Below are 16,415 nucleotides of genomic sequence, written 5' to 3' on the forward strand. Positions count from 1 at the left end.
AGTCGGACCGGGCCAGCACAAACACACGCACCTGACGCCGCGTTAATCGGGAGGAGCGCAGGACGCAGCTGACGATGAGCGAGAATGCGCTCCCCGCCTCTGTTCTCACACCACGCTCCCCGGCTGCAGGTATTTAGCCCCGGATCCATTTCACTCGCCGAGCTGAAATATGATGTGTGTGTGACCTCCAGGAAAGTCAAAGAGATCATTACATATGTATCGGGCACATGAAGGAAGCCACGCGGTCGCTCACACGCACTTCACACGAGCATTGACTGGCCTTAAAGATCCTGGAGAGAACTTTATCCTCGGAGTGAAATAATATCCTTTTTCCTGCATAAAGTGTAGGTTAAAAGTGGGAATTTGCGATATAGTGAGGCCTCATACCTGATTTTTTTTTTTTACAAACATGAAAGAGGGAGCTTAAATTGTTAGCTGTGGTTTAATCGCATTCCTGTTTCTAGCACTCCCAATTCTTCACATTCAAGCAGTAATACCATCACAGTAATGGAAACAACAACAAGTTATAGTTATTGTTTTTGTCAATAAAAAGGCTTTACGATGAGATGACTATATAAAAAATATATTACAATATAAGGCCTTGAAGCATTTGACCCAGAAATTTGCAGCAGGGATTTTTATTAACACCTTGATGGTTAACACAAGAATCAAGATTTGTGAGCCCTTGAAAGGAGTTTGGACCATTTAAACTCAACTTTCCCACCATTTCTTTGCACGCCGTATGAGGATATGTAACATTAAAGTTCAGAAAGAACTTAAAGTATAACAATGAATGCAGACACCACAAAGGTCATAAAAGCGAGTCTCTGAACTGCCGCTCATAGAAAGCACTTGTTGAGCACCTGAGGGCCGATGCTTAAGGTGCCGTCGCTGCTGCTTTATTTGTCTATAGCCGCAGAATGAGTTTGTTTAGGCACCTCTTGACTTAACTTGACACACTTGAGTGGTCTGAAAAGGGCCAGTTTGCTATGCTTGGAAAGCGTGTGCTGTCCTCTGAAGTAGGAGTGTGTGTGTGTGTGTTTTTATAGCACGACTGTGGTTAGCCTTGTGTTTATGCTAGCCCCCAGTCTGTCCCGCTGTAATCGCCGTTCACTCGCGGTTTGATAGGCCGATGAGTGTGTGTTTGGATGTTTAAAGGACAGGCGGGAGCAGGAAGAGGGCGGGGAGATAAGGAGGAAATACAAGATAGTGAATAGGCCACGGCTTTAGCTTTTGTTCAAGTGACCAACCACACTGTACTTCACACACTGTTATAAACATTAAGGGAAATGTGATGACATGTGCACAGCTTCAAGTGCGCTGACCCCATGTCTCACTTTGTGGCACTTTTTTAGTGGTTCGGAGGGTAGAGCATTCGTCCACAGATCCCACTTTGATCCCACTTTGATCCCACTTTGATCCCAGCTCCTTGCTTGTGTATGAATGTGGTGCGTTTGTGGTTGCTGGTCGGAGGAGCCAGCATAGTTGCTAAGTGGCAACCGCTCTTTCTGTTCGAGTCCCATGACCCCACGCTGACCACCACATGTAGTAAGTGAATGAACAATGTATGACATCGTAAAGCATATGGAAAATTATTACTATCTTTATCAAGCCATTTCCTGTTTCTGTTTTCCTTCGGGTCCTCTGGTTTGCTCTACAATTAAAAACCTGCACAATATTGGCCGTGGGATGTTCCTGGTTATATATAAAGGTTCCTGTGGATGACTTTTGTATTGACATGGAAAAAGTAAGTTCCTTTCTAAACAAACAAACCATGAAAACAGCAGAAACATTTCCTAAAAGCTACTTTGTCAATAACAAGTGGTATATCAAAAAACATTGGCATAGAGAGCAGAGCCAACACTCGCCGATATCTGGCAGATGTGCTCTCAACATTAATTAGTGTTATGCAACAGTGGCTCCACAGTGCGAGTGGGCCAGTGCTGCAGATTATCAGGGCTATCTATCTGCACTTCAGGCTGCGCATCTCTAATCTGATGATTCAAGCCGTTTGTCTCTCCATGTCGAGCCCAGACTACGGCCTCATTTCCTCTGTTGCCGTTTGCATGCTGAGCGCTTAAACACACTGCAAACACTGGCTCAGTGCTGACTGTATGTCTTTCCATGGAGTCGCAAAGTGGGAGATTAAAACGACACAGAAACACACGGAAAGTCCATTAAAACTTATCTTTATGTTTAATGTACAAACCACTCTCTCCATCTCTTTTAAAAGCGCTTTTCGTTCACGGCACTGAAACATTGTATCTTGAGGTTCACTTGGATTATATACTCAACATAGGGCTGTGCAATTAATCGAAATTCAATTACGATTTCGATTACAACAGTAAACGATTACAAAATTAGCATAATCGCATAATATATATATATATATATATATTTTTTTTTCTTTTTCTTCAATTTTTTCAATTTTTTTTTTTTGGGCAAAGCAGACTTGCGTTATTTCAGGCCGCTGGGATTATTTTCCCTTCGCTTTTCACCTTCCGCGGCTCATGCTTTTGTCTGACATAAAAACAAACGGCGCTGTGTGATGATGTCATCAGGCCGCGCTGCTCAGTTTGCTTGCGCAGGTGTGAGGGCTGGCCAGCAGGGGGCAGGTGTGAAACAGGGACCTCTCTTTAATCAAGGCGTACTTGAAATCATTTGTACTTTTATGACTGTCCAGAAAACATAAAGTGTAGTGTTTTGATTAATTAATAAATAAAATAAAGATAGACTTTTTTTCAAAGGCAACAAATAATCGTTTGAATAATCGTGATTTCAATTATTATTATTTTTTCAATAATCGAGCAGCCCTAACTCAACACATGTTTTTCTTGTTTTTTGATATTTGCTGTTAGCGCTTTCGAATTTCCTACAGTTATCTTTTATATGCAAATAAGGAAGACCAAAAACTGTTGGAAAAAAAAGAAAAGCCTTTCTGAATAAATTCCAGACACACTTTCTCGCTGTAAACATGGTGCTCTCCCTTGTACGTCTGGCTGGGATGTGTCAGGTTGTTTTGACCACCCAGGCGACAGAATGTTAGTGGGAGACTCAGTGGCACATTTTAAAACATTTAAAAATGGTGCACACCCACCTTCTGTGCTTCTTACTTTCCTCCGAGCAGTGGGCAGAGAGCGATGGAGAGATGACTGCTCGTGTTGTGTTTCTACTCCCCTCGCTGGAAAGAGTGAGTGCATGGGAGGGAAGTGGTGGAGGACCGGCAGGTGGAATAGTTTTTTTTCTTTTTTCTTTTTTTTTTCAGTAAACGTTCCACAAGTCTTACTGACTCGGCAGGTTTCTGCGGCGAACGTGTAGTTTCACATGAGTGTGAGCGTTTCCTGTGTGTGAGCGACTGTGGTGAGCCAGTGACCTTAGAGTAGACAATTGAACTGTGTAGCATATAATTGCGGGGAGAAGATGAATGAAACCAGACAAAGTAATGATTTTAATTGGATTCTGATTAATTGTGCAATCCTATGTTCGAAGTTGACAGCACAGATATCAAAGATGAAGCTGCTTCAAGCCTGTTCCCTGTTTCGTTCACCGGATGACCATTATCGCCCCGTGTTGTTGTAGGTTTCGCCTTCCCAGATTGGGCCTACAAGCCGGAGTCCAGCCCGGGGTCCAGGCAGATCCAGCTGTGGCACTTCATCCTGGAGCTGCTGAGGAAAGAGGAGTACCACGACGTCATCGCGTGGCAGGGTGACTATGGGGAGTTCGTCATCAAGGACCCCGACGAGGTGGCCCGGCTGTGGGGGGCCCGAAAGTGTAAACCCCAGATGAACTACGACAAGCTGAGCAGAGCACTCAGGTGAGCCGCGACGCTGTTTACCCGCCGATCACCTTTTATTACTTATTCAGCAGGTCACACAACAACAAGGGGTCAAATTCTTTCTACAAAAACGGGTTTCTACCTGCGAGAGAAACAAATGCTCCATATGACGCTAGTTGACAGCACTGTAATAATATAATTCCCTATATGGTGCACTCTATACAGTGGTCATGCCGTTTTGTAGAGGTGCCCGAAAAAGTAGTGCACTAAAAACACCTGTGACTAGACAATATAGACCCCAATACATTGCGAGAGTCGGAGGAGAAAAGCAGCCAGGGACAGGTCTTTGAACTGAACACAACACGAAGGAAGGAAGAAAGGAAGAAGAATACTGTGACCCTCAGCATCATTGGTTTGTTGTTGTTGTTGTTTGGCTAATTGTTGAAAATGGACACCTTATAAAGAAGCAAACGCCTCCATATAGTTGCCTTTAATCCTCTATCGTCATTACTATTGATGGGTTTCTTGAGAGCTCTGTTGTTGTAAAAAGCCCCAACTACAGCTCAAGTGTCAAATCAGTTTGAGCTATTTACGCTCATGCCTTGTTGACCTGTCCTTTTTAAAGCTCGGGCAACTGATCTCTTCAGTGGCTCGGGGCAGATGAGGACAGTAGATTACCATTCACAGAAAAGGAGAATTCATAAGAACCTGAGGATAATCGGCCTCTCAGTCCCATCAGAGGGCTCTAACACCAGCGATGTGCACTTACAGCGGCCTAAGCTTAAGCTCTAGGGGCTATCAATACATCACAAACTCTTCCATTATTTCTTCTATTCAAAAAGTGTAACGCGAGTGTGTAGGTTTTGTGTAATGGCCCACAATAATGCCCAGCGTGCCTTCATCTGACCAGTGTAAATGCCATAACCCTATGACACGAAATGAAACAATTTGATGTGTAATGTTACTGTTATCGTGGAGTCTTTAGGTGTAAATCATGAATAGAGGTCGACCTATATGGGTTTTTCAAAGGCCGCTGATGATTTTTGGGGATGTTAATTGGCCGATGCAGATAAGCACCACCGATATTTTTGCCTAATATTTTTGGCCGATTTCTAAGAATGTCCCATCTATAATTCTGTGTCGTATTCTTCTAGAATGTGTCAGTGTTGAACTGTAATAACAGAGGGTGCTCTCTTAGAGGCGTTGGGATGATTCATTCAGGACATCCATGTTAGGTATGTCAAAGGGGGCTTGTTTAAACAGAAATCCGCAGATTCCAGAACAAAAGACGGTAAGTCTCTATCTCTTATCGTTCTAAAATTACAAGCAAAAGTCTACAACACAAAATATATAAAATACAAACTTGCGACCGATTTTCACAGCAATGTTTCTCAGTTCCCCAAAAGGCCGAGCAGGGTGTGGCAGGGCTCATTTTAAGGCTGTGCCTGAGCTGTTTCCAATGCAACAGGAAGTTGCTTTTACTTTCAGTTCCAGAGATTTTGGCCTTTAATCGGCTGGTAGCCGATATTGTAAAATATCCATAAGAAAGTTATACAAACCTTTGTGCTGGGGAAAAGTTAGCATGACTGATCTGTGCAGGGATTAGAAGTCATTGTGTAATAGTACAGATCAGACTGGATTAAAAGTGTCTTATAATCACAAAATAGTGTGTTGTTATGCAAATGCTGCTGGCAAACTGTATATAGTTTGAAGAAAAGGGGCAATAAAATTATTCTCGAAAATGTTCTCTTAGTAGCCTGCATGGCACGCTAAGAGAAACATTACGATATTTGATATATTACAATAATAATATTTTTAATATATATATATATATATATATGTATATATAATTTAGGTTCCATTAAGCACAAACTAAATTGTAAGCAAATTGTGTAAACACAACTACTAAAACCAAAGCTAAATCAGGACCAAATCAAGGCTAAAACTAAATTAGGAAAATACTGACTAAAACTGAACCTTTGCACATTTTTAAATCAATTTGTTTTTTTTGTGTTGTAATAATAAGTATCTTGTTAAAAGTTGAGCATAAACTGCTGACTAACTTGTTTCTGTCGCTCACAATATCTCACAGCACATCCCAATTGTACAATTTAAGGAAGCGAAATAAAGTCTGCTCATTTATTTATGCTTATCTATTTTTAGCCTCTTCTTTGATGCTTATAATGTTGTTACCCCAGCTTTAAAATCTTAACAACCTTATGAGCTTAGCCGGCACTTTATTTAGTACAATTAAGCCAAATGTCACAGAGGCACGGCACAGTCTTTTTATAACATTGTAGTAACCAAATATGGCCTGGTTAACCACACCAGGGCCAGGTCACTGTCTCAGCTCCATTAGAGACTTAGTGCAAGTGCTATTCGTAGCATCTAGGCACGACTTACCGACCGTCTGGGTAACGGAGCCAAAGACCCTGAGCTAATAAAAACGGGCCACGCTTCCAGTATTCCCTGAAAGCCAAACGCAGTCACATACATATCATCAACTGGACTGGGGTGGTTCAGTGAAGGACTTTTTGCTTCTATTTTCAGAAACTTCTTCTCGCTCTTGCAGTCGTGGATAAAATGCCGTCTTACATTGTGACTGCAAGAGCGAGAAGGAGCTTCTGAAGATAGAGGTAAAACATTCTCATCTCAACCAACCCAGTGCCATCAATGTATGGTATTTGAAACTACGATGGATAATTCTTGGACGACTGAGAGCCTACACATACATATATTCACCATAAATATCTTTACTTATTATAATGTGTTTATTGCACAGTTCACTTATGATGATGGCAGTTCACAAAAGGCCACAGGTGGAGTTACAGAACCTTTTCCTTTCAGTTTCTCTGGAATTAGTTTTTTGTAGGGTTGTTAGTTTTTATGTAGCGCTGCACAATCAGATTATGTCATTGTATAAAAGGAAAATCCACATTCAGAAAAACAAAATATATTCTTCACAAAGTCGATGTATTGAATGAGTCCCCTCTTTTCGATGAAGTCAAAAGGAAACTTGCTCGCATGTTTTCCATATGGACCATACCGTTGGAGTCTAGGCCGTCATGCCCTTCATAAGCAGAAAACCTGGAGACTGCTAATAATGGAGACCAAAGGCAGCATGAGGCTACTTGCACACGCAAACGCCCACACACACACACACGCGCGCTCAGAATGCCTTGTTCTCCGGTCTTTCACTTGCTCTTGTTGAATATTATTTTTACTTATACTTTCCTGTCTGCCTGGCACATGCTGGAAATCCCCTCCATCGGGGCGGTCTACATTGTGTCGGTGTGTGTTGGCCTTCCGTCGAGGGGTCCGTGCGTCATCGCGGACTCCCGCTCCCACGGACGCTGTGAAATTCCCGCTCCTGTAGAGAGGATTACACTCCAACTGAGCACGCGTGTGTACACAGGAAGGACAACATACAGGACTCTGTAGAGAATATTAATAAGACAATGCCTGATCATGTTGTACAAGCCACGGTCTGCTGTTTCCCAGTCTGCACAGATACATCTTTCATAGTGCACGTTCACTTTTGTATTATTGTCGTTTTTATTTACCATCTTCAGTGGAGTCAGGAGCCGCTATGCTTAAAGTAAGATCTTCAAATCTGTTTGGAACAATTGTGCTAAATAGGGGTTAAACTCGAATATTTGGGATTTATTGTCTAACCTTACTCTTTAGCCTTACTCAAAGTTGAGGAAGCCTGTTGCTAATCAGTCCTATCGTGCTCCGACTTAATGGAGGTAATCATTCTAAGAGGTCCCAGCTCCTGGCGATGTGTGGCCCCCGTCCCGTCAGCAGCCCTGGCTCTAACACAGGGATCATAGGTCAGGGGCACCGCCACGCACAGCTGGCAAAGATTAACAACGTGGCACATGTGCACACACACATACATGCCGGCAAACAAACTCCCCATTGTACGCTCTGTGCTGTCCATGCGGGCCTGCCTGGACACATGTTTGCTTGTGTTCTGTGAGCTGTGATGGAGCATTAAAGAGGCATACAGCCACAAATATTCAACAGCATCAGCGTGTCAAGATTCCCCTGTGACTGATAAGCATTGGCTTCTTGTCACATTCTTACTTTATTAATAATGATGCCTGATGATTTGATATTTTGTGAAATAAACAAACTTCTGGATTTTTTTGACACATCACTGTTTAAAATGTGATTTGGACAGAAGCCAAAGTTGCCAGCAGTTACATCACAAATATCTATGGCCACATGTATGGGTCGGGACAGACTCCGCAGCAGCTCACCTCTCAGGCCGGGCTGGCTGTAGGTCAGCAGACCTCTATGCTTTAGGCCAAAGAGAGTGAGCCAGGACAGTGTCACTGTATGCCTGAGCTCACTGTATGCATTGTCTCCCCATTGTTTCCCTTTGTGCTCTGGCCATGTTGGTGCTGTATGTGTCATTGTCCCTGAGTGAATGAAGCCTTTACTTTGTCTGGGCAGATTGAACACGCTGTGTGCACATCCACATCATATTGTGCCCACAGTAGAGCATGTGAGCGGCCTAATCACTGCCTGACGCAGTCGCACACAGCTCCAACAGCTCACATGCACCCTGTGACATCATACATAATCATTCTTCAGAACACATCATTCAAGTGCCATTTTCAGAGAGTAAACATTATTACGCTCCACACGTGTGACTTGTACACACTCGCACCTGAGGGAGGCAGCTGGTGTGTCCTGTCCATGTGTGTCCAGTTCTGTGCGTCCAACAGGAGCCACTGACGAAAGAGGCAGAAAATAAACATGGGGCTCAGGGGGAGTATTGTAATCCCAACTTCCTGTCATAGTCAGGGCCTATTTACAGACCAACAATGGGCTAAGCACAGCTTGTGTGCGTACACATAACAATTCTTCTGTTTGTCGAATGATCAGTGAACCAACACGTCAAATAATATATAGCATAAAGGGGAAAGGTCAAGTAAATTTAATATGGTGTATTATTTCTGGAGTACATGTGAGTGAGAACTTGACAACCATAATAAATACCCAGTGTTTTGTTGACATGAACCTGAGTGTTGGAATTGGAGTGTAGAGTGTTGCCCATCCTCATATTCAGAGTCACATTGTTTTGGATTTTTGGTTGTCACTGACTTTCTGAACTCGGTTCATTGTGTTTAGGCCACTGTAGGTCTGTGTAATCGCAGATTAATGCTTAGCCTAGAATCGCACAGAGTAGCTTCTGACTTGATTGAAAGCATCCCTGTTTCCCTGAAGGCTTTACTTAAATCCATACTCGCATTGATTGTTCAATCTACTCCTGACTGAACATGCTGGAGATAAAGCTGTATGTAGGTATCCCGGTGATACAGCTGGCTGTATTGAGGTGACAGTTCTTGTGATTTGAGTGTGGATGTGTGCCGCCGGTGAGTGCGGTGGGCAGCTAAACACAGGCACTCAAAGAATCTCTTTCTTCTCTTTTGAAGTGAGTTCAAATGCTCTTCAAAGACTGTCTGCCGTATGACGGTGAGGAAGAATGGCTGACCATGTGCTTAGCATCGCCTCAGCTGCTGCAGATTGGATTACGCAAAGTGGTCGTCCACCTCTAACTATGTATTTCAACATTATCTGTGTTTAGCAGAATGCGCGCAGCAGCCAGGCGTAACCCAAATGTGAGTTGGCTGTTAACTTGTTGTCAGGGCCAAAGGTCACACGTGCGCGACTGACTGCTTTATGTGCTGTGAGGATATCATTGATTAACTTTACCAATTAACTCACCTCTTGCCACTTTGTCCACATAAAAGTGTTGCATCTGATTTAATGTTGCAGGTCACGTCTGCTTGTCTATCAGCATGTCAGTGTAGGGGCTAAAAAGAAATGATTAGTTGATAATAGCGGTCAGGATCCTGTCCTGTGCAGCAGGTTATTAACTCCAGTCAGATAGGATTCAAGTTACAGTGAATTCTTTACCTTTGGGAGATAAAACTTTGTGACTCAATACAATTGCTTAGTCGTTTCTTTTCAAAAGTAGCATGGATTAGATGTAATGTGTTGAAAGCAAAGCACAATCGTGATGGGCAGTTACACAATTTTGTTTTGTTGTTTTGGCTAATAAATACCTATGGCCATTATTATCTTTTGGACCATATTGACTTGTTCTGTCATGGACCGTGATTCTTCCTGCCTGCCCCTGTCTGTCTGTCCCCACCTCCTCGGGCCACTGCGAGTGTCTTCCATAGAGCAGAAATGACATGCTGCTGTTCTGTGCCTTGGCATAAACAATGTTTTCAACAGTGCGGGCCTGTCCTGTCTCCTCGCTCCCTGCGCCCTCGCCCCACGCCTCGGGGGGGGGGGCATGGGGAGTGACGGGTGAGGATGGAGGGAGCAGAGGGGAAGGGCTTAAGGAGAGCAATTTTTTAGCAATTTTAAAAAATAAAATAAAAAAAAGAGCAGTCTTTCCCTGCCCACAAAACTAGCAAATTAGTAGAGGTTAGTTGCTGGGGTGAAGAGAGCACACAGCCATCTGGAAAACTACCATTCAGTACACCATTTAACTCCTATCTCTGCCACAGGTCCCTAGTCCTGTCCAAAACACTTCATTTCCATAGAACATTTGATAAAGGAGCAATGGCGATACTGTTTCCTCTCAGCCCCATCAAACAGGTGGTCGCTTCGGTGTACACACACGAGGCGCAGTACTCAAGTCACAGACTCGTTTTCCTGTCACAGACTCGTCATTTCTGGGAATGGTGACTCAACTCAGACGTCAAACTAAGGGCTTGGGTACTTGTGTGTTTTTCTGACGGGCAGTGGCTTAACTTGAGATTCAGATTCCGTGTGGAACAAGGACTCTGATTTACAGTAGCTCCATTTTCAGTTGGCCCCCTGATCACACACACATTGGTTTAAGTTATAAAACTGATCGTTATAATACTGTTACCTAAAACTGAAGGTCTGTTTCGTGCAGTGTGCCCTGCAAAAGTGTTAGATGTTCCTCCTTGGTTTTAGGTGATTGTGACTCAACTTGGACTCAAACTCAGACATTAATGAGTCAGACTTGGACAAGGATTTGCACATTCAGAACTTGGACAAATTGAAGATTTTCGACTCAAAAAGACATGGACCCACAAAAATGTAGTCTGCGATTTGAACAATAAAAGCGTCCCATCTTAAGGAAATTGCTGCAGACGAAACCAACCGCAAACCTCTTGAGCAGTCATTGATTGAAGGATTTGTCCATTAGAGAAGCGTAGAAGTGGTTTGTCTCATTAGATTCATCTGTTGTATGTATTTGTATGTACTATGTCATCTGTGTGTCAAGGTTGGCAGCCAGGGATGTTGAGGTTACATAAAGTGGATGCGAGTCAAGGGGAAGAAAGCCGAGTGCCGTTACATAAACAGCTGTAGCTGCCTGGACAAAGGTTAATAAAAATGGAGCCTCACACTGCAGGATGGAGCCATGAGAGAGAATGACCATTACATAAACAGATAAACATTGGGCGAATTATTGGCGGTTTGGGCGTTATATAAAAAGATAGGTTAATCTTGCAAAATTAATGGCGCAATCCAAGATCGGACATCTGTTTAGACTCTGACTCTGAACTGGGGCTGATTTTGTTTGAGGGGAAAGTATTATACCTTTGCTAGACTAGATTTGTGCACTCATCAAGACTGAGTTGATTGTGCTCATGTTTATCATGTATTAAGATTCGAAGGAGGAAGACTAGTGTAATGTCTACAGGATTAGTTTTCATATCGAAACCCAGTGAAGACCTGGTATTTTGTCATTTGCAGACGAGTTCATTTTACCTACATGATTGCTTTTCCGTTTGCCGAATGCAGCCATCAAAATTGTGTTTTCGATTCGAGTGCCGCAGACGTCTACTTATTGCATTCTTTTTATAGCTTCTTAATCTATGTTTTTAATTCTCCTCCTGTGTTTCCCAGTTCCCACTTCCATATCCGGCGCTTAATAATCTTACAATGTGGAAGGCGCTGGGATTTGTTTGCAGTGGTGACATTGTTGAGTCCAACCTCTGATCTTTTAATTGTTTGTTTATCCCCTGAGCTCAACATCACTCCGGGTCTTTACGGCCTGATCCGCTCGTTCATCTACATGTGTTCCCTGATCCAGCCCGCCTCCTCCCCTCCCTGCTCTGATAGATCTGCTTTGTGTAAATGTCATACAACACTCTTTAATATCTATCATTAGCAGGGGCTGACATAAAAGGTTTCGGCTTATTAGCGTGTGGTTTGAGAGTGCGGGGCAGAGCGTCCGTCATGAATGCCACAGCGATGTATTTTAACAAGCCTTAATTTGATGCTTTGATGCACTGGAAGAACTGTATTTTTTCACACACTTTTCAAAGGCTTTACACAGAGTTTAATTCATTATTTTTTGCTTTACAGATATTACTACAACAAGCGGATTCTCCATAAGACCAAAGGAAAGAGGTTCACCTATAAATTCAACTTCAACAAACTGGTTTTGGTCAACTATCCCTTCATCGACATGGGATCAGCTGGTAAGCCTTCAGTGGCAGCGTATGTGCATGTGCATGGTCTCATATATGCTCAGTCTTACCCTAATCCTTCAATAGGATAGCAAGATTGCGCAGGATTATCCCGGAGAACAATAATATTTCTAAGAATTCTGTGCTGTCCCCCTTCCCTTCTGGTATTTTACAGGAAGTTCTGTCCCTCAGAGCGCACCTCCTGTCCCGACTGGCGCAAGCACACACTTCCGGTTCCCACCTTCAACGCCGTCAGAGGTTCTTTCACCCAACGAGGACCTGCGCAGCCCGGGAGTGATGTTCAGCTCGGTGGTTAGGAGAGCGCGGGGGTCTGTGAGCGACTGCAGCGATGGCACTTCGGTCAACTCTGAGATTGAAGAGGGCCCCACGGTTCCTGTAGAGGAGCGGGCAGCCGAGAGGGGGGTGAGCGGAGGAGGCTACCGCAGCATCATCCACCCGCGGTTATCTCACGAGGCGCTCTTCAGAATGTACCAAGGAAACCCCGCAGCACACCCAGGGTCAAGAGGTCCAGCCGGCCACAGGATCCACCCCGACTCTCTGTCCCCCTTCCCCGTGTCCCCTCTGCCTGGGCCGGGAGGAGCGGGTCTCTTAGCCCCGCCTCTGTCTCCAGCGCTCTCCATGACGCCCACCTCTCACCTCCCCTACAGCCCGTCGCCCAGTCTGTCCCCTATGCTCGGCTCGCACTTCTCCTTCAACCCCGAGGACATGAAGCGCTACCTGAAGGCGCACACACAGTCAGTCTACAATTACGGGCTGAGTCCCCGGGCGTTCATACAGTACCCCAACATCGTCATCCCGCAGCCACACCGGCCGGAGAAGTCCAGTCTGGCCACAGAGAGGGGGCCAGCGGAGCGGGCAGGAGGAGGGGAGAGGGCAGGAGAGAGACACCACCATCCGTCTTTGGGTCACGCTGCCCACCACCTCTCACACCCTCCGCACTCCGCCCACCCCTCACACCCAATGCACCACCCGTTGCACCTGGGGGAGGAGCCTCCTCACATGTCTCCATTCAAGTTCAAGCTGCAGCCGCCGCCTCTGGGCAGGAAGCAGCGCGATGGTCAGGGGAAGCTCCGGCAGAGCTCTCTGTCCTCAGGCTCTGGGTCCATGTCGTCCACATCAGGCCTGGGCTCCTCACTGTCCTTTGGCAGTGATTTGAGTTCAGCCAGCGGCTCCGGCCTGGTCTCAACCTCATCATCAACACAGTCGCTCAACAGTGCAGGACTTCCCAAAATCAAGGTCAGCAAACACTCAAGAATGATGAAATATTTCAAAAATATTTTTCATAAAATATATATATATATAAAGTATTTGCTGACATTTCTGTTTGTATTATTGTACAGGTGGAGCCCATCTCTGACATTGAATCAGAGGAGGAGGTGGAGGTCACTGACATCAGTGACGAAGACCCAGATGAGAGAGAAGATTTTGAATTCTCTCGTTTTTCCAGAGGCTCAAACTACCACCATCTCACTAATGGCACTGCTTCAGCCCATCAGCCCCATGTTGATGATGACCTGGATGAAGATGTTTTTAAAGCTCCCGCTCCCCCTCCACCCGGCCTTATGCCCTTTTTTGCCTCACAGCACATACAGTCGAATGCCCATCGCGGGCCACCCATCCTCAAGACTGAGCCTGTAGAGCCAGAGGACGTGAGCCCACCCCCACCTCAGCCGGGGTCAGTGGGAGCACCTCAGACCAAGTGTATCCCCTTAAAACTGCGCTTCAAGAGGCGCTGGAGTGAAGACCAGCGCATGGAGGCTTCACAAGAAGAGTCTGATGACAAGAAAGTCCGACCAGAGGAGGAAAGAATAAGGCAGACACATTGTAACGGGCGCATGGAGGTGGAGGAGGATGGGACAGGGAGTGCAGAGGGAGAAAGCCCCCCGCCTTTGGTGTACCAAGACACTTTAACCACACCACTGGCCACACACCGCAGAGTGAGCACTGAGCTCCATCGTGCAACGGCACAGCTGTCTCTGGAGAACAAAGAGTGCTGATGAAGAGGCTTCTGCTGTAGACACACTGATGTGGTCCAGTGAAGGGATCCTCTGTGATTCCTTTTACTTCTCTGCTAGACTAATAACTAAAATCTGTGGTGAACAAAGGATCCTGCAAATCTCACCTCAAAAACACACAGTTCAGTCAGTAACTGTAGGAGGTCTGATCATGTGTCAGGAGTCCATGAATCCTTTGGAGGAAGGAGAGATGCCCCTATCCTGAGTGCAGGGACTATTTAAATGGAAAACATCACTCTGACTTGTTCAGTGAAGCTGCCGATGTCCTGCACCGTTTCCTCAAGGTACCCACTCTCTCAAAGCCCATGACTGGTCAGGAAGGACAGCTTTGCACTCTCCCTATAACTTTTCATATTGAACTTGGACTTCAACAAGTGCCTGTATGTACAGTGACACAGAAGAGCACAATACAGGGAGAGGAGGACCACTGCAGGTTCTCATTATTTCTTTGTAGGAAGTCTGAGTTTAACAGTCACAAACTGTTGGGCTCATTAGGAATGTGTGTCTCCATAGGTAAAGAGTGGGTGTTTTCTGACTATTAAATCTGGCTCACTCCACTCAGGGATGCAAATTGCTGTATGTTTATAGGAATCATGCGCAGCAGCAGCAGCAGCAACACACACGTGCAAAAACAACACTCCAGGCAACAGTTTTGAAATACATCTTTGGTGATGCGGGACTGAACAGCACTAAACAGCAAGAAGCTAGACTGTCTCACACTGACTATTGTACCTACTTCTGTCCTGCCTTTCTCTCCCTCTCTCTTGTGGACCACATGTGGGAAAAAACCCGCAAATTCCACATACTGTACGGCAAAAAATGAAAAGAAATCACTTTACAGGGGACAAGTGAGAGCAGGACGTTGCTCAACACAAGTAACCCCCCTATGTTCAAGCAGCACACGTTACACCAGCTACTGCTCTCTTCACAATCACAGATGTTAAAACGAAACCAGCAAATGTCCATACAAAGAATCCCAAATGCACAACACTGCCTTTGGCTCCAGGTCTGTCGTTTGTTAGCCCTGTCACCGGGTTTGGAGCACCTACACGGAGCAGAGAGAGCAGGACGGCCCAAGACACGCTGCCTCTCTATGCCTTGTTTTTATATCGCATGTACAATAACAGCTCTACTGACACACATGCAGACTATATCTTTCTATATTTTAAAATGAAATTATGAAAAGCAGCCATAGCATTTTAAATATATAAAATATTTCAGGATTTTTTAAAATATTTTTTTGGGGGGAGATAGTAACACATTTTAAAGAAACAAGCTTAGGTAATATAGCCATAACAAACATCACAGGAAAACGGATCGAGACACCTATTTCTGGCCTATTATCTCATTTGCGAAGATGTGGGGGTCCATAGCACAAAAAGGGGGAACCTCGTCAATTCGGTGTCTCCTCTTGTGGACCTGTTGGCTCCAAAGTCCGCCACCTCGCACCAGCGCAAGGAGGACGCAAAAAAAGTCAATCATTTCCGAGCTGCACTCCCCTCAAACTATGCACACATTCAGAATCCATTATATGAACAAACTTTACTTCACTTTCGCACCGCTATCCGATTGAGAAACATTTCAGCCAATAGATTTACCCATCTATAACAGGGAACTGACTGATTTAAAAAAAAATAATGTTTTCCTCATTAGATCCCCATTCAGTCACGTCTCCACTCGCACAAACTCACCAGATCCTTTCGTCTGTAATCAAACTGACAGCTGCCTTATTAAACTCCTGCCCCCGCCCCCCTTCAGCCGACGAGACACCTTTCTTTACTCTCCGTCGTCCACGCCATCACTACCCGCTCAAGGCACAAATAAAAATGTTTTTAAAAGTCTCTGAAAAAGATGGTTGTTGTTACTTTGGTTCTCCACTTGGCTTTTTTTTTTTCCTCCACAGTTGCGTTCTTGCTTTGAGTCGTGGCGCCGCATTCCACCTGGAAGCCCCCCCCCTCCCCTCCCCGTACCCTCCATTCCTTGTTTTGAAATCTCCTCGACCCAAATCCCATCCATCTATATTCTTTTTAAAGCAAATGTATTATAGCTAAAAGAAAAATGTAAAAAAAAAAATGTGTAAAGACAATTTTTGTGAGCTGACAGAGGAACAACATTGGGAGCTTGAAAGAA

The 16,415-nt window shown here is 44.7% G+C and overlaps 1 protein-coding gene across 1 annotated transcript in view; it reads left to right on the forward strand.

Moving 5' to 3' along the window:
- erfl3 (Ets2 repressor factor like 3) overlaps positions 1-15,579 on the forward strand; it is a 40,406-nt gene extending 24,827 nt beyond the window's left edge. The window contains exons 2-5 of the mRNA XM_079561401.1: positions 3,580-3,814; positions 12,146-12,261; positions 12,425-13,506; positions 13,611-15,579. Of these exons, the coding sequence (XP_079417527.1) occupies positions 3,580-3,814; positions 12,146-12,261; positions 12,425-13,506; positions 13,611-14,267 (2,090 nt within the window). The 3' untranslated portion in view covers positions 14,268-15,579. The remainder of the gene's footprint in view (positions 1-3,579; positions 3,815-12,145; positions 12,262-12,424; positions 13,507-13,610) is intronic.
- Positions 15,580-16,415: the final 836 nt, after the last annotated feature.

This window comes from Gobius niger (assembly GCF_951799975.1).
Source record: "Gobius niger genome assembly, chromosome: 8".
In the NCBI taxonomy this organism is placed as follows: Eukaryota; Metazoa; Chordata; class Actinopteri; order Gobiiformes; family Gobiidae; genus Gobius; species Gobius niger.